At 42.6% G+C, this 24995-nt stretch overlaps 1 protein-coding gene across 17 annotated transcripts in view; it reads right to left on the bottom strand.

The window, feature by feature from the left end:
* SOX5 (SRY-box transcription factor 5) overlaps positions 1–24995 on the bottom strand; it is a 913923-nt gene that overhangs the window by 10802 nt on the left and 878126 nt on the right. For 12 of the 17 annotated variants that reach the window (XM_075602880.1, XM_075602877.1, XM_075602879.1 and 9 more), the window contains 3 exons: positions 17588–17765; positions 13028–13200; positions 11065–11235 (listed from right to left, as the gene is read on the bottom strand). In XM_075602880.1, coding sequence (XP_075458995.1) covers positions 11065–11235; positions 13028–13200; positions 17588–17765 — 522 coding nt within the window. The remainder of the gene's footprint in view (positions 1–11064; positions 11236–13027; positions 13201–17587; positions 17766–24995) is intronic. The other 5 variants (XM_075602886.1, XM_075602887.1, XM_075602888.1 and 2 more) reach the window with 1 other exon arrangement.

The raw sequence follows: 24995 nt of genomic DNA, 5'->3' as shown, positions 1-24995 counted from the left end.
ACATCGATTAGGATATACTTCTCATCGATCTATCTTCTGAAAAACCATTATTACCAAGCTTTTCATTTCAAAGCTCGGGACAGAAATAGACACGTTCCAGTAGAACAGGGGGGTCACAACTCCACTCCTCAAGAACCCGAAACAGGCCAGGTTTTCCGGATGTCCCTGGTTCAGCACAGGTGGCTCAGTCGAAGACTGCACCACCTGTGCTGAATCAGAGACTGATTGAACCACCTGTGCTGAAGCAGGGATATCCTAAAACCGCTGACCTGTTGTGGACTCTTTAGGTCTGCCTTGGCCTCCCCTGCCTTACCTGATCCTTTATTTCAAATGAAGGGAGCGAGTCATTGTACAAATACTTAGGGCTACTTAATTGTGACAGTCAAACATAAGAGTAAGAACCTCTGAATTATACGAAGACATTTTGTATCAGCACTGAGCAAAATAACATTAGCATAAGAAAAGAAACCTGTGTCAATGAAACATACTCGTGAGTGTTTATTCTTGTACATCCTCTAACATCCTCTCTTCAAGTAACACAATAAAGAAATATTGCAACTTGAGAGTAATGGAAGAATTATCAGAGGGTTCATAGTACATCGTATATATCTCGCATTATAGATGTGCCTTCGTAACATGACAGGTATTGCGCTAAACAGAATGGTTTAAAGTTGATACCGGTGTAACTGGCCCCTAACACTTTGTCTGACAACCAGTACGAGTGTCACCCACGGAGACAGCAGTCTGTGCATTACCAGACAATCTCATGTGCCTGCTAATCAGAGGGATCCAGGTACAAATGTACAGTCAACTCATCTTTAGACAAGACCGCATAGGCTCACATTTTCCCGTACAAATTAACTACATCAGGCTGATAAAGTCAGTCCTCCCTCAGCCTATAAAATGAGTTTAGTGCCTCCTAATTGGCATGCTCAATGGTTTCAAATTCACACATGAAGATAACCCATTAATCATGGTTATCCTAATCTGTTAGCCAGTTAAAAGTAGTTAAAACTCCCACTGCTATTGAATGCTGCAGTAGTTATAAGTGCATAATAAATTACACCAGCAGCCAGATGCTACAATAGCTGGCTCAGTGGAACAAGTGCAGCTTTCCTGATGTCATTTCATACAGAAAGTCAACTGAGTGGGTAAACCTTCACCCACTACTGTGTAACAACCTCAATGTGCTGTTATACTAATCCCCCGGAATCGAGATGTGTGCTAATCACCTACTCAATATTCCGTATTAGTGAGAACCAGACATATTCCATTATGGAAAATGATATTAAACTGTGGGTCTCGTGTTAAGCAATACAAACTCACACTGACAAAAGCTGGATTTTTAGGCAGCAACCCTATGGGCTTTCTGGTGCGTCTACTCAATGTTTATCAAAGTCAGCTGTATCCTGTAAATTAAGAATCCCCAAGTCTGTACCAAATGAAAAAAAGGGTATTAAGTAATATATTTATGTTACTCTGTAATGCTTTATTGAATCAAATTCAAATAAGAAATTAATATTTGGAACATCTTTAAAGGAGAAAGTAGATGGCCCGGGGTAATGTTTTGATTTTGAATGATAAGGAGACTTCATTATACAGTCATAGCACTTAAAGAAATGTGTCCACCCTATAACGACATGTTTATAGCATATGGCTTCCTTCTACCAAAGTGGGAATAAATTGCACAATAAATTACATTTTATTATTTTGTTGCTATATTGCTAAAATGGTAAAATTCCACAATGTTGACAATATGTTTCTTAGTTGTGTGGAGAGAGTTTTAGCAGATCGTAGAGGTGTGTGGGGGGATCACGATTTTATTTGGTTGTGGTCTCGTATGCTGATGTGACTCACAATACAAAAATGTTATGAATGGGTCTTTAGTATTTTGGTCCAAACGTATACGTGACATAATGGGGAGCCACCTCCCAGGATTAGACTTTTCAAAACTGTAAATCAAAACGTGTCGGATTTTTAATAACAGCTAAATATTAAGCAGTATTTCAATGAACCGAGTTTTCCACTAAAATTGTCACTGTCAGAAAAATATTACATCATGATCCGAGTCTTGTATTGTACCAAAAAGGCCAAGAGATTTATCAAGGAAAGTATATTAGCATTTTCAATAAGTTCATAAAAAAGGGAGTAAAATATAAAAAATATTTTTATAAGCATTGATTTTTGGTGGCGAAGAAGGGACTGTCAAATTAAAAATGAACAAAGATCACAAATATATATATAACGTACATAAGCTTTCATGGGAAGAAAAAAAAAAAAACCGTCAGCAGAAAAAGTGAAATAAAACACATTGTAAATGTTGGCGGCGTTAGCATTGAAGCCTTCCTGGTGGCGCGTTTTATAGTTTTCTATTATACCAATAAAAGGCACCGCAGAACATGGACCACCAGAGAAGATGAAAGAATATTTTGATTTTATAATGATTAATCAGTTGTTTCTTTATTGCATTGGAATGAATAAAGGAAAAGTGTGTTAAACACCATCTCGTAATCATATCTGAAATCTTCACTGGATAAAGAACAATAATCCTCCTACAACATCAAGATACATTATTAAAAGACGCAAATTCTGAGGCTGTTTGTAGGGCTTCCAGAGGACTTTATTAGGACAACCTTGTGATACTCAACCTTTGACACAGAGTCACTTTTACAAAGAGCGAGTGTCACCATTTCATTCATACACTATTGTTTTGTTTTAAGATTGGCTATACTCCCTTTTTTTTCCTGTTTTATCCTGTTCTCTTCGGAGGGTCAACAAAGCCGTGTAAAGGTGCCAAAGCAAAGAAAGGGGTTACGCATGTAAGTGCCCCAGTCAGAGCCATGGGCAGCCTCATTGTGTACTGTGTTACCGCCTTAACTGCGTCAGGCAATGAGGTATCACATCAAGCTTTGGGGGGAATATTCAGTGGAAATAAAGAGAGGACTTAATAATATGTGCAGAACTACAAGTTTCCAAATAAATATTATAATAATAATAAAGCAACAGCATTTTATGATCATATAAATAAATATTTTGATGACAATGACAAGTAAATGGAAAGGAAAGACTGCTCGGGATAAGTAAGAGAGTAGGTAGGCGTTACGCTAGTGAGACACAGGTCTGCCTGCTAGCATACAGTACTGCTGTGTCTCCATTGCAGCGTTCTTTACTAGTTGTATGCAGCGTCGGTTTGAATTTAAATTGATAGTACTTGACTGTGGTGTAATCACACGAACGCTAGCGTTGCACTTCTGCGGTGCAACAATTTGATACATCGGATCTGCAGGGTCCTGAGCACTCAAGCTCTTTACATCACGCCGGTCCCAGGCTTGGGAGCTGATTCGCTGATTCGTTCTATGTTTACCTAGTTGGGATACAATTAACCACTAGGCTGCCAGGTGTTATTTAACACTGTATATGGGTCTGGCTTTACTAACAGTACCTACACACACAGTAACCGAATGCTATCTGTGTTACTCTAGCTGATTGACTAGCAATAATCCGACTACACCTGGTAGACCAGTACAGCCTCCTTTAATCCTCCTCCACCCTTCATTTGTTTAGTTTAATATATTTTATTCGTTTGATTAAGCGGTATGTTTTACTTCATTCATTAGATAAACTGAAGGGTGTGTTACAACATTTTTTATGTGCACATTATATTAAAGACACTCTTGGGATTTCTTCCCATTCTGGTGCGTTTTCATGACAATGCCTTGAGACCGGAGCCCATTTCTCAATCCCCAAAGACAAACTTGTCCATATTCATTTGAATTCTGACTACGTTCGCTGCAATCTTTTCACTCAAGAAATTTCTGACGAAGCGCAATCACGTGGAACGTGTTAGGGCAGGGCTGCACAACACACGGCCCGCGGGCCGCATGCGGCCCGCCTGGCCTCTCTGTGTGGCCCTCGATGAGATTTAAAAAAAAAAAAAAAAAAAACTTTGAAAAAAAAAAAAACTTTGAAAAAAAAAAAAACTTTGAAAAAAACAAAATGGCGGCGATTCCCCGCGGTCCCGGCGCGCATCCGCAGGGCCCGCTCCCGCTCCTTGCTCCCTCCCACCACCCCCACCCCCCCGCTCGCAACGTGGGACGGAGGGGGAAGTCACAGCCAGCTGAGCTCTTCTGCGGCCGCTCCCCCCCCTGATCCGAACTTGGATATGTGCAGGGGGGTGAGGTGAGGTGAGGTGCATTGAGGTGAGGTGCAGGGGGGTGATGTGAGGTGCAGGGGGTGAGGTGCAGGGGTGATTGGAGGTTCAGGGGGGTGATTGGAGGTGCAGGGGATGTGATGTGCAGGAGAGGGGGGGTGATGTACAGGAGGGGTGATGTGAGGTGCAGGGGGTGAGGTGCAGGGGTGATTGGAGGTGCAGGGGTGATTGGAGGTGCAGGGGGGTGATTGGAGGTGCAGGGGGGTGATTGGAGGTGCAGGGGGGTGATTGGAGGTGCAGGGGGGTGATTGGAGGTGCAGGGGGTGATTGGAGGTGCAGGGGGTGATTGGAGGTGCAGGGGGGTGAGGTGCAGGGGATGTGATGTGCAGGAGGGGGGGGGGTGATGTGCAGGAGGAGTGATGTGAGGTGCAGGGGGTGAGGTGCAGGGGGTGAGGTGCAGGGGTGATTGGAGGTGCAGGGTGATTGGAGGTGCAGGGGGGTGATTGGAGGTGCAGGAGTTGATTGGAGGTGCAGGGGGGTGATTGGAGGTGCAGGGGGGTGATTGGAGGTGCAGGGGGTGATTGGAGGTGCAGGGGGGTGAGGTGCAGGGGATGTGATGTGCAGGAGGGGGGGTGATGTGCAGGAGGGGTGATGTGAGGTGCAGGGGGTGAGGTGCAGGGGTGATTGGAGGTGCAGGGGGTTGAGGTGCAGGGGATGTGATGTGCAGGAGGGGGGGTGATGTGCAGGAGGGGGGGTGATGTGCAGGAGGAGTGATGTGAGGTTCAGGGGTGATGTGAGGTGCAGGGGTGATGTGAGGTGCAGGGGATGTGATGTGCAGGAGGGGGGGTGATGTGCAGGAGGGGGGGTGATGTGCAGGAGGAGTGATGTGAGGTGCAGGGGTGATGTGAGGTGCAGGGGTGATGTGAGGTGCAGGGGTGATGTGAGGTGCAGGGGTGATGTGCAGGGGTGATGTGAGGTGCAGGGGATGATAGGAGGTGCAGGGGGTGAGGTGCAGGGGATGTGATGTGCAGGAGGGGGGAGGTGAGGTGCAGGGGGTGAGGTGCAGGGGATGTGATGTGATGTGCAGGAGGGGGGAGGTGAGGTGCAGGGGTGATTGGAGGTGCAGGCGTGTGATTTGAGGTGCAGGGGGGTGATTGGAGGTGCAGGGGGGTGATTGGAGGTGCAGGGGGGTGAGGTGCAGGGGATGTGATGTGCAGGAGGGGGGAGGTGATGTGCAGGAGGGGTGATGTGAGGTGCAGGGGTGATTGGAGGTGCAGGGGTGATTGGAGGTGCAGGGGGAGAGAGTGGTGTGAGGTGCAAGGGGAGAGAGTGATCTGAGGTGCAGGGGGGGAGAGTGATGTGAGGTGCAGGGGGGGAGAGTGATGTGTGGTGCAGGGGGGGGAGAGTGATGTGAGGTGCAAGCGGAGAGAGTGATGTGAGGTGCAAAGGGAGAGAGTGGTGTGTGGTGCAGGGGGGAAGAGTGGTGTGTGGTGCAGGGGGGGAGAGTGGTGTGAGGTGCAGGGGGGAGAGTGGTGTGAGGTGCATGGGGGAGAGTGGTGTGAGGTGCAGGGGGGAGAGTGGTGTGAGGTGCAGGGGGAAGAGTGGTGTGAGGTGCAGGGGGGAGAGTGGTGTGAGGTGCAGGGGGGGAGAGTGGTGTGAGGTGCAGGGGGGAGAGTGGTGTGAGGTGCAGGGGGGGAGAGTGGTGTGAGGTGCAGGGGGGGAGAGTGGTGTGAGGTGCAGGGGGGGAGAGTGATGTGTGGTGCAGGGGGGGAGAGTGATGTGTGGTGCAGGGGGGAGAGTGATGTGAGGTGCAAGCGGAGAGAGTGATGTGAGGTGCAAAGGGAGAGAGTGATGTGAGGTGCAAGGGGAGAGAGTGATGTGAGGTGCAGGGGGGTGGGATGTGTGTGGTGTGCAGGGGGGTATTGTGTGTTTGATGTGGAGAGGGAGTATTATGTGTGTGGGTGAGGGGGAGATGGGGGTCTGAGAGATAGATGGGGAGTATCGCAAAGGTTGATAGTGAGGGGTTCTGGGGGAGATATGAGGATGATGATGATGATGATGATGATTTTACCCGTGCGGCCCAATTTTTTTTTCCTTGGAGCAGTTCGGCCCTTCTCGCTTTACGAGTTGTGCAGGCCTGTGTTAGGGGGTCTCTCCCGCTCCTGGAGGGTGATTTTTATTGCATCGCTACGGTAGACCAATAAATCTATTTTTGACCCTTGATCCAGCCTCCATGCGTTTCGGTGCCTTTGCACCGCTACATTTTCCCTTAGGGGATTCTTTCCGGTCACTCAAGAAATCATCTCCACAGAACAGTGGCCTCCCCAGTGATGGTGAAGGTACAGAAGACATACCACAGAACAGTGGCCTCCCCAGTGATGGTGAAGGTACAGAAGACTTACCACAGAACAGTGGCCTCCCCAGTGATGGTGAAGGTACAGAAGACATACCGGGAATAGATGGCATTCTAGAAAATAAATCTATAGACAATGTATAGATTGTATCTGTGTCCCTCATGCTCAACTAGCCGGGGGGGGGGGAGGGGGGGAGTGTGGGGGAGTGGGGGGGGGGGTGAAGGGGTGGGATGACATCTCTTTGAAATAGACATTGTAATAAAATAAAGTACAATGTAAAACTGTGAAAGCTGTCTTCATGTGTTGGAGAGGTAGAGTTTTCCATCTCTCATGGTATATGCTCTCTACAGCATTGTTACTATTGTTTGCTTACAGTGTACTGTGATTCGGGATGTTAACAAAGAGTGCTATTTGCTAATGCTATTTTGTAAGTACTCTGCTCATGGAAAGTGCACTTAATAACCCCCTAATTGCCAGAAGTCAACCCCCGACCCCTCCCCCCCCCCCCTTACTCACGGTAAATGTGCCATTGAAAGTGGAACATTTTCTTCATGGCTCTAGTGCTTAACTCATTTGGTGCTGGAGGGTTTAATATATTTTTTTGGGGGGGGCAAAGTGCGTAAATAAACTATTGATCTACTGTCTTAAGTGAGTGAATGCTTTAGATTGGTAAACGGAAATTCTACAGTGTAACAAGTTTGTTTAGAGTTATTTATGCTAAAGAAATGGGTGGTAATTCTTCATGAAATAGTTTAAACCAGGGATAGCCAACTCCAGTGCGCAGGGGCTACCAACAGGTCAGGTTTTTAGGATATCCCTGCTTCAGCACAGGTGGTGCAGTCTTCAACATAGCCACTGATTGAGCCACCTGTGCTGAAGCTGGGATATCCTGAAAACCTGACTTGTTGGTGGCTCTTGACGACCGGAGTAGCCTCCACCTGGTTTAAACCATGTTCCACACAAAGGGAAAAAACACTCATTTAAAGCACGGCGAGGTCAGTGGTTCTCCGGCCGGTGTTATTACACTTCAAACATTGCCTGCCTATATCTTCACATTTCTATGATTCCCAAAAATAAAATGTAATCATCATTTTCAAACCCTCGCTGTGCTTACACATAATCACTCTCTGCCAGGCGTGGGCACTCATTGGCTGGGAGAAGTGGCACTGTGACAAATGAAGCAAGGCAGACTAAACTGAAAAGTATTTTACTGGCCATCTGTGAAAATACGGCACGTAGCCATTAAATGCACACAGCTGTAAATATATACAAACTGTGTGAAGACAGGGCAGAAAAAAGCAACTGAACCTTAAACTCAAACTAATCAAACTGTTTCATGCTTTTGACTGTTGCGGGAAGCAGCTCTTCTCTGCAGACAACCAGATAAAGCATAGATCGGAGTGAAAGGAACACGGGCAAAAGCACCCAACCATGTAAGACGTTTAAGCCCATTTTTACTAAGCAGTGCTATGCCACAAGACACCTTACGGAGCTACTCCTCCAGCAGCTATAATATGGATGGGCAGTAAGGTGTCTACTAGCAAAGCATCACTTAATGTACACATACCTTTATATCATCTCTAATGCTTTATCCTAACTTAATATAGCTAAAAAAAACGTTTCAAACCAGGCCTGAGAGTTGAAGCCAGGTTGTACCCAGGCAGATCCCAGGCACTTCTGACATGTCTGTGCTGATTCGGCTGGCAAAGCGAGGGGAACGGAAGACAGCAAGCTGCAATTATTCTAAAGACGCAATACTCATTTGGAAGCTGTGAAGCACCTTTAAACAGATTCATAAACAAAAATGTATCTTTAACAAGCTGCCCAAACGTTAATTGACATCAGTGTTTCACGGGGGATGGGGGTGAAATCTATTGGGTCCACAACGACTGGGCTTGGCCTTCCCATAACGTTGTCTTAGGGAGAACAAACAAAGTGAAGGTTATTTTTTCTCCTTGTAATTGTCCATTGAAATCATAAGAGAGAGTTAAAAGCATAGCTTGATTTCCACTGAAATACCCGATTTCCTAAGACTTTCAGCGGCAGAAGAGCCTGAAGCCCCACTGCTTTACCGCGTAATATTTACAGACATTCCTCAGCATCTCAGGGCTGCGCCGGCTACAACATCTTTTTGGTTCGTAAAGGGTTAAGTGCCCGGAATCTGAGGGGACAGAGGTGTCAGTAAGAAGGATGGCTGGGAAATGATTACAGGGCTCTTATACTGTACACATACTACCGCTGACACACTTTTTAAAAAAGCGAGGAAGGGTGGGTCACTGTGCTGGTCCTTTCTTGCATGTAGTAACACAGGAGGGAGAGGGAGGAAGGGGCATGATACCTTTTATCGGACCAACAAGTAGTTGATGTGTTACAAGCTTTCCAACCTCTCAGGGTGGGGAAAGGACACGATGAAGGACCCTGAGAGGTTGGGAAGCTTGTTACATATCAACTACTTGCTGGTCCAATAAAAGGCATCATATCCCCTCCTCCCCCTCCCCCCTTTGCTTCTAGTTTTAAATAAAAGAAACATTATTATTACTTTTATCTTTTATTTGTAAGGCCCCAACATATAACGCAGAGTAACGTCCACATTAAAGGAGCAATCCAAGCAATATCCTACATGTGTGTTTATAAATACATCAGTTCTGTAGTATTAGATAATACTTATTACCTTTTTTTTTTAAATTCAACTCTTAATACAATTTTTAATGAGTTTTAATATACTGATCATCCTTTGATTTCTATAGCAGGCTTTAGCACACATCCCCAGCATTGCAATATCTTTGCAACACTTTCCTGTTTGGGATAATTTGCTACCAATATTCCCAGCAGTTTCAGCTGTAAACTGTAACATTAGATAATGTTACCGTAGTAATATTAGGATACATTGTAGCTGTTGAGTTACACTGACTGAAGGATTGATTTGAAACTGAAAGGCAGCCATTTAGTGAACCCTGGGAAACAGGATTTTGCTGATCAATCACCAGAGAACCAATCGACTGTCATCTTAGGTAATTAGTTTTCAATAAAGGTAATCAAATCTGGCATATATTAAACCAAAAATATATATATTTTTTTTTTAATTCTGCTTGGACTGCCTCTATAAGCAACATTGGTGGCTAATATGTGCCTTGCATTCTTGTAATGGAGAGGTAGGAAAATCTGGCTAAGAAGAAGCAGGTGTGCAAGGAATTAAGCTCCAGAGAGCATTAGTGCTATATAGAGGGATTGAACATGTATTGTAATATATTCTTACACACAGCTCCTCAGTCCTGAGCATGCGAGTGTGTGATTTGGGGTCATTTTGTCAAATGTAGCAAAAAACTAGTAATTGATTAGTGGCCTCATTCTCTCAACAGCGTTAGCGCTATTCACTACAGTCTTGTGCGGGTTAGTGAATGAAACCATATGGCCACTATTAACTTGGTGCTATTAGGCAAAGGACATCTTCCAGCACCAGAAGACATCTAACATCCCATTCCAGCTAATGAGCTCTACGGTAAGTTGTCTTCTGGCGACAGAAGAGGTTTTCTGGCATAGCACCACTTAGTAAAGATGGGCCTATGTACCTTATTTATTACTAAAATAATGGTAAGGCGTAACCCACCTCGATGCTTAGCACACCATGATAAATATGGCTACACATGTCTCCTATGCTATATTTGAGGCAGGATTTACTGGTTACTTTTAATTAGCATTTGTTTAGGCACATGCTCCAAAGCCATTTAATATGTATATGTTCATAGCTTTTAGTGGTTTTGCTTCTGAAATCTGTTTATTTTTCCTTTTGGGTTGGGGTTAGACAGACCTACATTAACACAACGTATATTTATAAGTCCGGGAATGGGATAGGTGCCTCCTTATGACTGGCTGATTGTTCCACGTTCCCCTTGATGTAAAGTCCCCCAAAAGTTCAAAGTTAAGAGTTATCGTTTATCTGTAACGCCATTAGTCCTGAACGTTCACATGTCTTCATTCAATTGAAAAGGCCGCTCAAAGGATTGTTGCTTTCTGTGTTCGCCAACATATTTTGGCTGCTACTGTACAAAGGGCCTGCTGTGCAGATCAGCGAGTTTATCATAAAAAAAACCCTAAACTCAATATTTATTTCCAGCCATGTTTCCACCCCACTCCCCCTTAACAAATCGCAACAAACACTAACTAGTTCTGTATTAAATGGGAAAATAAATTATAGCTGCTGCTGGAGGATTAGCTACAGTAAGTGAAAACAGACAAGCAAATAAGAATCTGTGAACAATAGTGAAAGTAACCAAACACAGTGCATGCAGATGGCTCTGCTCTGGTTACTTAATGAATAGGCAGTGTGGAGTCACTAGAGCTGGCATAAAGTCATGTGTTAGAACAACAGCTGATCTGTATTAAAGAAGATTAACTCACAGTGCCTTGGTGGAGGGCCTGGGATTATTTTAATGTACTTCCATTTCTGTACAAGCCGTCAGCACAATTATTGCCCTCCTATGTGAATGACTGATCTGTAACCACAGTTAAACAGCATGCTGCTTAGGGGCCTGGGTGCTTCATGAAGATGAATTTCCATACCATCAAAATGCTTTTAATGGGCTCCCCGATCCAACCACAAGACCTGCTTTGCAAGTATATAGAGCTCAGGATGAAGGCTTCCTGTCCAAAAGGATTTGGTCGGTTGTCACTTGACAATTCCCAGCTAGCAGGAGGGAGGAGAGGTGGGGGAAATAGGTAGAGTTGTCTCTGCTTTGGAAGATTAAAAAAGGGTACAGATGCTTTCTGAATGCAACCAACTGCTGTATCCACAGCTGAATTCAATGCGCTTAACAAATAACGGCAATTTAGCTACGCTTGCGAGGAATAGCTTGAGTCACTTTGCATTAGCATCTGCCTGAGTGTTAAAGTCATTTCTACATGGGGAGCGCAGGAAGAGGAATTTCTGCTCCAAGCACCCTTTCAAGAATGCTTAAATATTTGAATATAAATTCCTTTGTGCTTGTGCACGTCTACATTTATCTAACACTGTTTTTCCCCTTACCACCTCCCCGCACATAAAAGGGTATAAACAGCATGCACTGTCATCCGCATAAGTACGGCTACCTGTTTATCAGCTTTAACTGAGAATACAAGGATACCGGCAGAGGCAGCGTCAGTATATAGATTGTAAGCTCTTCAGGGCAGGGAATCCCTTTCCTATTGTCACTGTCATGTCTGAAGCGCTTATTCCCATTATGTGTTATATTATTATGTCACGTGTACTACTGCTGTGACGCGCTGTGTACATAAATGATATACATAAAGATATACATATATACATACATACATACTGTGCATAAAGCGTGCAAGAAACATAGATTGATCTATAATAAATTATTCATTTTCTTTAAATGATGGATTCATTTTAAACACGTAAACCTTAATAGCGCACCCAAAGTGGGGGTCATTTCTATGGGGTCATTTTTATGAGGTCATTTCAATGACCTAAACAACTTTTGGAAGATCCATATTTTTGCGCAGTGCTTTCCAAATGGGATGAAAATAACGCATCTTATAGTGTGGGTATGTCTTTTTATTCTGTTTTTAACTAGAACTCATAAGCTTAGACCAGGGGTGGGCAACTCCAAGCCTCAAGGGCCACCAACAGTTCAGGTTTTCAGGTGAGCACATGTGGCTCAGTCAGTGGCCTTAGTGGAAGACTTTGAATCAGCGTAAGTTCTTTGAATCAGTGATGTTTGTGCCACGCTGTTTGCGGGGATTGAGCAGTGACGTCTGTGCTGATGTTTTATAGACGTGTACTAGCATTTAAAACATTGACGAGCACACTGTGCAGCAGTAACGTTATAATATTATCAGTGTACCTTATTGTAACATATCATTGGAATAATATATGTGTGTATACATAGTGCTAATTGATTACACAGCACGATACAATCCTTACATAAAAATAAACCCTGATCCAGTCTACAACTGATGTTTCATACCAGAGCCACTTGGAATTTGCAGGAAATCCCCTTTGCTACCGGAGGCGCCTGCAACATGCGGCAATGCATTACAGACCTGTCTGGCAGCAAAGTGTTAATACTATAAATAAAACCTGACCTGTTGGTGGCCCTTGAGGACTGGAGTTGCCCACCCCTGGCTTAGAAAGATTAACCTCATTCTAATAAATGTAGTGTGGGTATTTTGCACTCAGCTAACATGACTTGCAGTGCTGCTGAAGAATGGCCACACGTCACCATATCCTGCATGACAATATTATAATGGCTAAATACCCAAACGCTGAGCTGAGTATCAACTAAGCTTATGTTCCTGAAGAGGCTTGAACATTCTCAAATCCTTCTCTGATCTCAGCAACACATGCAAGCAATTCTATGAAGCAGGATTTCCAATCCAACTTAGATATTTCAGAACAACCGAAAACCCTAATACCGATTGGCAGCCAGAAAGTGGGAATTAACAGACTCGGAAGCTTTCATAAGGATTTAAAGAATACGATCAGCAAGATGAGATGTCACAAAACTGGGTGTTAGTAACTGACCTTTTCTGTCCTGCAGTTATTCAGACCTAGACTATTCACGACGGCTACTTTCCCATCCAGCATGTGCTGTTCCCTTCGAAGTTGCTCTTTCATCTGTCGTGCTTCCTGGATAGCCTTGGTTACAGCATCATGGTCATTTAAATACCCCGTGGATGTGATAGAAGAGAGGATATCTGAAAAGAAGAGAAACATATTAATGCAGAAAAATGGACTGGTTGCTTATTCTTAGCTATTCTCTCATTATAAGAAAAAAAAGATGGCATTCTGAGTACGATGACATCTCACTGTGCAGTCCTTGACACAAACTACTATATAAACTTAGTGTACCCTGCACACACTGCAAGTCTTAGCAATAGTGGCAATTCATATCATTTTTCAATCTAAAATCCTACAGTATTTTTCGATTCTGGAGAAGTATTCATGTAAAACCCCTTTTTTTGTGGGTAACTCTTTAAAAAATAATCTAACCATTCAGCCCTGATTGCTGCTATGTTGCTGTATTATTTAAGTATTGTATGATCAAATCAGTGTTCATTAAAGCAGTATGTACTGTGCATTATGTGTTAACTGCTATAATGCTTTCCACAGGTGTAAAATATGTATGTTGGATACAGAATAAAATACTGGTGAGGCTAATGAAATAGTTGATGAACCGGTGTGATTTGCAGATGGGTAGAGTAGCAGGTGTCAGCAGAAGAGTATTCTTCCAAACATGGAAGAGTAAGAAACAAGTGGAAGAGCAAGCTGCAATTTACACACCGCAAATTATTTGAAGAAGGATTGTGAGATACCACAGGGATAGAGGGAGACTGAGAATGGTCTGGATTTGCATTGAAGGAAAGCTTAAATGTAATGGGTGATTTAACATTGGGGTCTTCCAGAGGAATTCAGAAGGCTGGTAGCAATGATCAATCATTGAGAAAGCACTCCAAAGAGACAACAAAGAGGAAACAATCACACAGAATAAGGTGCACACAGCAGGGCTTTAGAATGACCACAAAAGTATGGAGTACTAAGTCAAACATGCCTGTGGGACAGGACAGACAGGGCCTTTAACTATGATTGACAAAGGAAGGACAAGGTCAGAAAGATAAGAACAATTACATGCGTCATTATGGCGTTCTGGTGAAGCGGCCACAAGGCGACTTCTTTCTAGCACATTAAGCTATATTGCGGCATAGCACTACTTAGTAAATACGTGTAGTGGACTGAAATGTAAGCAATGCAGTTATCTGATCATTGTAAAAAACTACTGAATGAAACACATTTATGAAACAATTTTTAGGCACTTTAGAAGTGTATTACAAGAACTATACCAGCCGTGGACCCTGAATCTTAAATGTTAGCTTCAACTTAAATAAACATGCGTGTATATATATATATTTAAAATATTATAGCCTGGTTTTCTTTTAAGCCTGTGGAATTAACAGTAGTACAGCATACTTCATGTAAATGGAACATATTCTGTTACAGATAGCACAGAACTACAGTACCATCTTCCTAAATGATTCTTTGCCATGGGATACAACTAGAACGGGTGAAACTGGAGGAAGAAAAAAAACACACACCAGGAAAATGGACTGTGACATAAAGCAAATCTAACTAGATCCATTGGGGCGCTGTGACAGATGGAAGGATTGTGGGACAGAAGGCAGGCCCTAATCGCACATAAAATGACCGGCTTGCCTGAACATGTTCTGCGGATTCCAGCAAACTTTACACCATAATCCATTTTTAGAACAAAAAACATCTGGGCCATAAATCCTCTAATCTGCCCAAACACGCTATTAAATCCTATGATTTGTTGAAAAACACGAAGATTAAAGAAAAGAAATATAAAATGGCTAACTGCCGTGTTGGGAGAGTGTTATTAATACTCTTTCTTTGTCTCAATTGTGAATGTGCTGTTCCTAAAGCGCCTTGTCTAATCGCGTCAGATTACACGTCCTCGTTGTATTGCTGGGATCTTCTATCTGATCCAATGATTGCCAAAAAGAAGAAAACATTGTCTTGATGCTTAAAACAGTTCAGTAGGGGAAACTGGTGTCAGATTAGTTCAGCTAAACACTGCTGGAAGGGGTTTTATGTCTGCAAGTTTTACAACATTCACAGAGTAGCTGGCTGGATATTCAGAGCAGAAATGAATTAAATCCTTAAGAAGGGAAATTAAGGCTTCCTCCTCTCCAACAGATTTCTAACGGGACAAGGTTGTGGCGTTTGCATCTCTAGTAACTAGTCTGGTGTACAAAGGATCATTAGTATGGATGTCAGGAGATCAGAATAAGCAACTAAGAACCTTGGACAGAGCAAGAGAGAACTCTTGTTAGTGACATGTCTATTCCCTATGTTTCAGCAACACCAATTGTTACAAATATACCTTTTCTTCTGCAAAGAATATCCCCATGGGTTTGAAATAAGGCTCAAAATAAACATTATAATTGAGTCTGTTCAAACGTTTCAAATCGTGTGACTGATAATGCTGTATTATTACAGCATACTGTGTGTCTCTTTAGCCTTTGTTGTTTGGGTATGAGTAATGTGAAGATATGCATGTTTACGTCTTATTCAAGTTAATGAAAACATTTGTTGCACTTCAAAACGAATGAACCAATATTATATAAATTGTTGGATTACAGAGAAAATCCTCCTTTATAAAGGCAGTAAAGTTTCCATTTATATCGTAGTATATTCAAATGTAGGCTTCTCTCTCTTGTTACTGGCCAGTTTCTTTAACTTGGCTAGCTATATTATTATTATTAGTATTAGCTAATAATTCAAAAGATATGTTATATTTTAAATTATTTTTTCCTATATTAGTAAACAGAAAAAGTATCTAATGAAGACAGAAGAAATGTCAAAATCCGTTTTGCATGTTTGTGTAGATTTTCATTAGGTACTAAAACAGAAGAAAAAAATCAATGTAACCTCCATATTCCAAAAGACTAAAGGATGTGTATGTGTATTCATTCCTACACTAAACTTGCGTTTCCAAACATTAATCACTGCAGAATAAAACATTCGTTTTTAGAACTTTATTGCATGTTTGTATTTCCTGAAAGCATATATCATATACCTGTCATCTATAGACTGTGTTAAATCATATAATTAACACCAGTTTGTACAACTGTTTACAAAAAGTACAACATATTAATTATAACTGTATTATATAACTATATAAACATATTAATTGGTTATATCGTTTTTCAAAGTCCTCATTTGCATGAAGTATATTTATCTATCTAAAACACTGGTGTTCAACATCTTGTATTTTGACACACACACACCAATCCATCACAAAAAAAATGTTCCTTCAAATGAATAAAGTACATTTCTAATTTTGCATAAACCCCATGTGGTAGCTTGCTGGTAAAATTGGATTAATGGTTAGCAAGTTAACAACGGCTTTCAATTATTTGTAATGATAGAAAAGTGTTAAAAAAAACCCACAGTGCTATTAACAAGAACTATGCTATTTACTTGTCTAATAATTGTTTATTAATAATACCCAGAATCCCTCGCTGCAGTGGGGGCACTGTATGCTAAGAGATAAAGGGGAAAGGCGGGGCTTCAGACGTGTCTGAGACGTGGGGATGTGCTCACAAGTGTTTTTTTGTTTTTTTAACAATACGGCAACACATTTTTCTGTTCTAGGAAGGTCCGTAGATGGGAATATTGGTAATGACGAAGAAAGTTGTGTTATTCTGAATACATGAAAACAACGGACAGAAAGTTTAATGAAGAAAAACTATGACATATAGGTTAAAAAAAACACCCCACAGCATGATTGATAGTAAAAAAATGAGTGTGATGCAAGAACACGACAGCTGTTAAGGTTTAATAATTCAAATCAACTGATTAGTATGGAATAACTTTGCGTTTCTCATCTCCTTTTCATGCTGCTTTCCGTACCAGAGATATTGTAAGATAATGTTGTGATAAGTCAATGCCGCACAATGAATGTAAGGATTGTTATTGCTAATGTGAAGCTATTTAACCGTCTCTAATGAAAATGTGGGACAGTAACGTGCAACATGGAACAAATAGCGATTGGCCTGCGTTATGACATCATTACACATATTGCGACTTGATTACGTTTTTGTATCTCCAACTTTGCATTTCAGCCTGACTATTAAAGAGTTAATCCAAGTCATTTTTTTTTTAATATACAGGATTGAAGCAGGGGCTCTTCGAAGCGGAACCCCATTTATTTCAGGCCGGGACCCCTGCTTCCGGGGGTACTTACCTCCATAGTGGGGGGCCGGTAGCCACTCCAGGGTTCACATTATGGCGGCTTTTCAAAGCTCCCGGGTCCTGCGGGCCAATAGGAAGCCGTGACGTCACCCGGTACAGCTTCCTATTGGCCCATATGATGAGGGTGTGTTAAACGGAGGTAAGTATCTCTGGAAGCAGGGGGTCCCCAGAGCTGAAATTAACGGGGTTCAGCTCGGGGGAACCCCGGCTTCAATCCTGTATTAAAAAAAATGCCATGGATTCCTTAATATTTGCACAATAACCATGCATTCATAAGTATTGTGGTATTGTTGTTCAAAAAGAACTTACCTATTGAATTCATTCTGCCAGAAGGGCTAGCTAATGTTGAAGAGATGGAGGACTTGTGTGTGCTGCCACTGCTGCTTATTCTTACAGCCGGGATATGTGGTGATGTAGGAGAGGTGGGGGATTTACTCTCGTAAGTCTTGGGTTTGGCTGAAAGGTTCAATGGCTGAGTCACATCATCCTGTCAAAGGAAAAATGAAATATCCATTGACAATGCTCTTTTAAGTTTTAACAAATCACCGAAACATGCATGTATTTAGCACAGTCTCCTTAAAATATGTTGAAATTAAAAATGAAACAGACAATGAATAATATGCCTGTGTTTGAAATACGGTAGTGCTGTGATCCTACAAAATATAGCAGTAAAGACTGATAAAACTCATAAAAGATAACTTAGCCAACAAAGTAGCTAAACTTGTCCTTTAAGTGATTGTAAAGAAGCTGACAAACGTACAACATGAACCTTATATATTTTTATCCTTATCAATAAAACAATTTTTTCAACTTTGTTTAATTTCAGTTGGAAATGATTGTGTTTCATGGGGTGTAAATGAAGCGTTTCATGGGGTGTAAATGAAGCGTTTCATGGGGTGTACATGAAGCGTTTCATGGGGTGTACATGAAGCGTTTCATGGGGTTTACATGACGCGTTTCATGGGGTGTACATGAAGCGTTTCATGGGGTGTACATGACGCGTTTCATGGGGTGTACCTGAAGCTTTTCATGGGGTGTACATGAAGCGTTTCATGGGGTGTACATGAAGCTTTTCATGGGGTGTACATGAAGCTTTTCATGGGGTGTACATGAAGCGTTTCATGGGGTGTACATAAAGCGTTTCATGGGGTGTACATAAAGCGTTTCATGGGGTGTACATGAAGCGTTTCATGGGGTGTACATGAAGCGGTTTATGGGGTGTACATGAAGCGTTTCATGGGGTGTACATGAAGTGTTTCATGGGGTGTACATGACGCGTTTCATAAGGTGTACATGAAGCGTTTCATGGGGTGTACATGAAGTGTTTTATGGGGTGTACATGACGCGTTTCATGGGGTGTACATGAAGCGTTTCATGGGGTGTACATGACGCGTTCATGGGGTGTACATGAAGCGTTTCATGGGGTGTACATGACGCGTTTCATGGGGTGTACATGAAGCGTTTCATGGGGTGTACATGAAGTGTTTCATGGGGTGTACATGAAGTGGTTCATGGGGTGTACATGAAGTGGTTCATGGGGTGTACATGTAGACAGAGCTCATGGGATGAAATGGATTCGCTCCTCAGTCATGATGTCTTTCTACTAAACCGACAAGTAGAGTCAAAGTTGACAGTTCTCGAGCTGGTCATTCAAAATTGCTCCTGCATTCAGTTTCATTACAGTATCTGTTCATCTAAATGGTACTAATGGTACTTTAATAAGAGGTCAGGCAAGCAGGGCTGTTAAACAAGATAATATGCAAACAATTCCCACCAATTACATGCATTTGCAGCTTTACAAATGGGATTTTTCACAGAAATTTCCTACCCCTGCTTGATAGGTGCAATTTAAGGAAAAGCTGAAAATAGAATGGCCCTTAGTGTGTTTTTTCTTTATTCTCTGCGCAGACTGATGAAACGCGTAGGGTCACGTGTTGTGAGCAATTGCTTGTGAGATCACGACGCCGGAGAGAAAAGCTGCGGTCTGCCTTAGGCTGAGCTTATAGTGCCAGCGACAGCGCATCAAAACAAACGCATTGCCACGATCGCGTGCGCTTATAGTAAGCACGACGCAACGCCTTGGTCGCGATCACTGGAAGTCATCTCAATTTTATTTTTCCAGCGACCGCAGCCTGACGTCGCCGGCACTACAAGCGTAGTCTTAGAGTACATGGGAACTTTCCACACAGGAACTCTCTACCACTTCTACGGGTTGCCGGAGGACATCGTATAGGGCGACACCAGGAGAGAGGAATTGAGGGGAGGATATCCCACAACAGATCAGGCTGAGCAGCGTTCTAAGGAAGCATGTTGGGGCATGAGTTTACTCGTACAACGCTCATTACCTTGGGATGTTTGTGAGTTTTAAATGGTTATTGTCAAAATAATCATTACATTTTATCCACTGGTATCACACTAGGATCGGGCGATTTTTCTTCTCTTTTTTCTGTTTAGATTACGGGGAGGGAGCTTGCTGTGCCCAAGAAGAAGGCTGCCAGTATCCAGAAGATCTATCTAGGTTAACCCAATTGGGTTACAGTGTACTGGACTTTGTTTACACGATTTTTGGACATTTTCTTTTCTTTTTATTATTGTTAACATTGTTTTACAAGGCATCAGCTTAACAACAACACAGTTGTATTATATACATTTATAGCTAGTGATCATTTAACATTATTCATTGTATTGATATCATTGTTAAGTCATTGTATTGTTGGAAATCGGGTGCTTTGCATTGCACCCCAAGGCGCGGTCTTAGTTTTATATATATATATATATATATATATATACAGTGTTCGACAAACCTATACATTTGCACGCCCCGGGCGAGTGGATTTAACATCGTGGTGAGCTCCTATTGGCCCAAGCAGCACACGTGTGGTACTAGGTGGCGAGTAGATTTTTTTGTTCGGCGAGTAGATTTTTTGGTGATTTGTCGACCACTGTATATATATATATATAACTAACGGAAATCGCCATGTTAGTCCAGTTGCGATAGTGCAGAATATATATAATATTAATATATATATTAAATCAAGTTGCCCAATTCTTTGAAAAGTAACTCTGAGCAAAAAAAAAACCGCATACGTGACGTGGCCATCGCGTGAAAAATCAAAATCGTTTGTGGGCTCAAAACGCAGCCGTGTCGTCACTTCTTACCGCGCACTATGGTCGGCCTCATAGAAATGCTGCATGTTGTTTGCGTCAAGCACGCACAATGGCTGCGGCCTACGGACCCCAATAGTTCCCGGACTTTTCATGCTTATGAGCTTTTGTATTCAGGTTCAATAATCTCGCCTTGATTTGTTTGGTCCTGATGGGTTGGCAACTGTTAGATGTTTTGTATATATCTTTATTTGTACATGTATATAAAGAGAGAATGATAATAGAGAATGGCATGACAGTTCTTATTTCTCGCTCTCTTAAGCTTAGGTATATTTCCATACAAAGTTTCAGCTGTTACAGGGTTGCTAAGCAACGACAGCAAGGAGGGGAGAGCAGACAGAGAGACAGCAAGGAGAGGAGACAGAAAGAGAGACAACAAGGAGAGGAGGAGACTGAAAGAGAGACAGCAAGGAGAGGAGACAGATGGATGACGAGAAGGAGGGAATGGAGAGCAGTGTGCACATAGGGCAAGAGGGAGTGCAAAGAGAGGTCATGAGAGAGCAAGGTGTTTAAGAGGAGGAAACAGAGGGACAGCAAGGAGGGGAGACAGATGAGATGAGTAGGAGAGGAGGGAGTGTAGTGAGAGGAGAGAGAGGAGAGAGGAGCAGACACAGTAAGGCAGGGAGTGCAAAGAGAGGGCATGAGAGAGCAAGGTGTTTAGGAGGAGGAAACAGAGGGACAGCAAGGAGAGGAGACAGATGAGATGAGTAGGAGAGGAGGGAGTGTAGTGATAGGAGAGAGAGTAGAGAGAGGAGAGAGGAGCAGACACAGTAAGGCACGGAGTGTAAATAGAGGGGAGGAGAGAGTGCAAAGAGGAGCAGGGCATGATGGGGGGGGAGTAACGTGAAGAAGAGGGGACAAGGGACAGTTACAGGGAGGGGTGAAAACAAAGATTAACGTTTCATTAATAACTTTTAAGATCTGCTAGATCGTTGCATGTTCCGCCGGGTACAGCTAATATATAGCAGATCTTAAAAGTTATTAATGAAACATTAATCTTTGTTTTCACCCCTCCCTTTAACTGTCCCTTGTCCCCTTATATATATATAAACACACACACACACACACACACACACACACACACACACACACACACACACACACACACACACACACACACACACACACACACACACACACACACACACACACACTATTCTGTATAGGATCTTAAAATATTATTCAATGTAGGTTTCTTGTTTCTGCACAATAACTGCCAGTGGGGGATCCTTGACTGGAGCCCTGCAGTTCATTTGCGCCTGCAGTGAAGAGACATGGCCAGAGGAATCATTTACACTATTCTGAATTAATAGAATGGAAAACATGTACACAGTCTATCAAGCGCTTGTCTGCTGCAATGCACTGGCTGAGAGGTGATTGTAACATGCACTGATGTTTAATACATTTGTATACATTTCCGAGAACATAGCTAAAAAATGTACATAGCAAAATATCTATCCCTCGCCAGACAGGAAAAGAAATAAAGTTCAATATTTTCCAGCTAAGGGCTATTAAAATGATGACATTTTTTATCAATACAAATTACCAATATATTATTCTATTACTGTAATCGTATATACACTGTAGTCCTACATGCAAATCTCTATACATGATGGCCACACGGCTAACTCTGTCTTGTTAGTACTACATCAAAAGATCCTCCCTAACCCTCCTCCCCCCCCCCCCCCCCAAGCTGGCTCTGTTCATTAAATACAAAGCTATCAATGTGGTTTGTCCACTAATCTGGATGATTTCTAACCATATAAGTCCCCCCAGCCAGGAAAGGCTCTGGGGCTAACCCAGGGGTAGCCAACTCCAGTCCTCAAGAGCCACCAATAGGTCAGATTTTCAGGCTATCCCTGCTTCAGATCAGGTGGCTCAATCGGTGGCTCAATCAGTGGCTCAGTCAAAGATTGAGCCACCTGTCCTGAAGCAGGGATATCCTGATAGCCTGACCTGTTGGTCACCCTTGAGGACTGGAGTTGCCCACCCCTGGGTTAACCAAACAGTATTCCAACCATACAGTATGTATTTTTTTAAGGGCATGTGCTAGCCAATCCATTGGTCATTTGTACAACCTAATGTGGCTCAGGCTTCCAGAGGATACAGTTGAAAAACCTGTCCTAACCCAAGGATGATGTGACAAGGTTTCCAACCCTCTGGTAATATGTCCCTAATGAAAATGTAAAGTGAAGGCTAGTCACAAAGACTCACATGATAACACTTGTAAGAGGAAATATCAGAGCTGCAGATACACATCATTCTCTGCACGCTGAAATGTGATGACTTGCAGGGCGCAAAATTGAATTTCTATTAACATTAAATAGTATGACTGCAATGTCAGATGTCAGAAAAGTCAGCTCTGGTAAGCAAAGTGCTCATTTCACTTTGATCTTTGTCTACACGGAATTTGTAATGGGAAATGATGTAGGGTCAGCCAATCCTAATTTTAAATTGCAGTCTTTCTTTTCAAGCAACTTCCGATACAGTGGTGAACAACATACGCTGATAAAAAGACCAAAAGGTGCAACCCGTGTATATCTATATCCCCCTAGGGCAGGGGTGGGCAACTCCAGTCCTCAAAGGCCACCAACACGCCAGGTTTTCAGGATGTCCCTGCTACAGCACAGGTGGCTCAATCAGTCCTTGCTTCAGCACAGGTGGCTCAATCGGTTGTTGACTGAGCCACCTGTGCTGAAGCAGGGGTATCCTGAGAACCTGATCTGTTGGTGGTGCTTGATGAAGTTGCTCACCCCTGCCCAAGGGTCACGTGTAGCCCTTTAAATATGAACCAAAATGATATTGTTCAATTTGATAAACCTTCTGCAAATGTTAAGCCCCCCAACATACAGATGCAGCCACCAGTATTAGAACTCTTGCCTGGGAGATTCTGGGGCGGTCTCGCAGTGAATTCCTCCACATTTCTGTGAGATTCTTAATGGCCCATCGGATTAACACAGCAGGGGTCCCTGCAGTCCCATTCAGTTTGATTCAGTTTGAATGGGACTGCAGGGACCCCCCACTGTGTTAGTCCGATGGGCCATTAAGAATCTCACAGAAATGTTGAGGCATTTACTCTGAGACAGCCTCAGAATCTCCCAGAATCTCCCAGGTAAGTGTTCTAATACTGGTGGCTGCATCTGTATATAGTATTCATAGTTATGTTCTAAGAATTTACACAATGAAGGAACCACAGGCAGAGATAATAGAATAGAAGTGCCAACTAATAACACAAACATGCCTATTTTCAAACAGCAATACAATGTATATATTTGTACATTGTGTAAAGTAGCAGGCCATTCAGTTGAAGATACAAATGTAGCATGTGACATTGTAACTCAAGAAAAAAACAGCACATCCCAGTCACTTCCACATGATTCAGTGACAATGTTAGCGAGTAAATCCCAACCTATCCAACTAGAGGATAATGACATCCAGGCACGTCTGTATCGTTACCTTCGTCATTTTCTGTAACAGACTCTTTAACATTCACACCTTTGGTTCACCATAATTAGCAATCCCATCCAACAGTAGTAGGTCTTAAATAGCAGTTTACATAATATTCCATGGGAAAATATTTCCTTTCATGGAAATCAACATGCTATATTGTATGGTTACGCCGAGTATCTTGGGCAGACTCCCACCACACACAGCTTCTTCTTTAATGAATGAAGTGTTGTTAAGAAACACTCAGCACAGAGTTGTTGGGGTGGCTTGATCTCTGCTGCCTGTCCCTGCAGCCCTTTTTCCCTGATAGTGTCAGTCTCAATATGGCGTGTCCCAGTGTGCTATAGGGATCTATCAGTTGTCGGAGCATTCTCCCTTTCCTTGGTAACTTTCTGAACATGGACTTTTCATTCAGCAGCATTGACATAGTAACAAGTTTGATCTGTAAATCATGGCACTGAAGACTGGATGTGAATAGAAGGATATTTTCCATTTAGATGCTGGAATATCCTTTTGCAGATGTGCTGGTGCAATGAACAATGCAAAAATGAGTGAGCTATTCACCATCGATTAGGACATTTTTAATATTTTAAGGCGTTTAATAATATCCAAGCTCATTAAGAAATCAATGCTTTAATTATGCCAAATTGCTAATTAGTATTAAACTCATATCAACCAAAATGTACCTAAAGACACCAAGGAATATGAAGCATAAAAAGTTTCAAATAATTAATTAAAAACCTATTTGTGATTCCTCTGGAACACATTCATGTCAAGTCATTTGCATTTGAATAATTCAAGAGGTAAAGTCTTTAAAGTGTGAACAAATGTCACAGCCTCATTACACAGCAATGAAGGCCTTTTTATCATATAGGTCATTGGTGGGCAACAGGCAGTCTGGGGGCTGCAAGCGGCCCTCTGTGGGTTCACCTCCAGCCCCCTACCGCTTGCCCCCCTCCCAGCAGCCCACTCTCCCTCTCTCCCCTGTGCAGAGGTAGTGGAGATGTTGCTGGTGTGGATTGTAGTTTTCCCCGCTCTCTCAGCTGCCTAATGATCCTGCTAATCACTCATTCCCAGTGTAAGGAGAGGAGTGGGACAGTATTTA

Source organism: Ascaphus truei, chromosome 5, assembly GCF_040206685.1.
Source record: "Ascaphus truei isolate aAscTru1 chromosome 5, aAscTru1.hap1, whole genome shotgun sequence".
NCBI classification, from domain to species: Eukaryota; Metazoa; Chordata; class Amphibia; order Anura; family Ascaphidae; genus Ascaphus; species Ascaphus truei.
The sequence above is the reverse complement of the archived record's forward strand: the minus strand, read 5'-3'. Positions and strand labels throughout refer to the sequence as shown.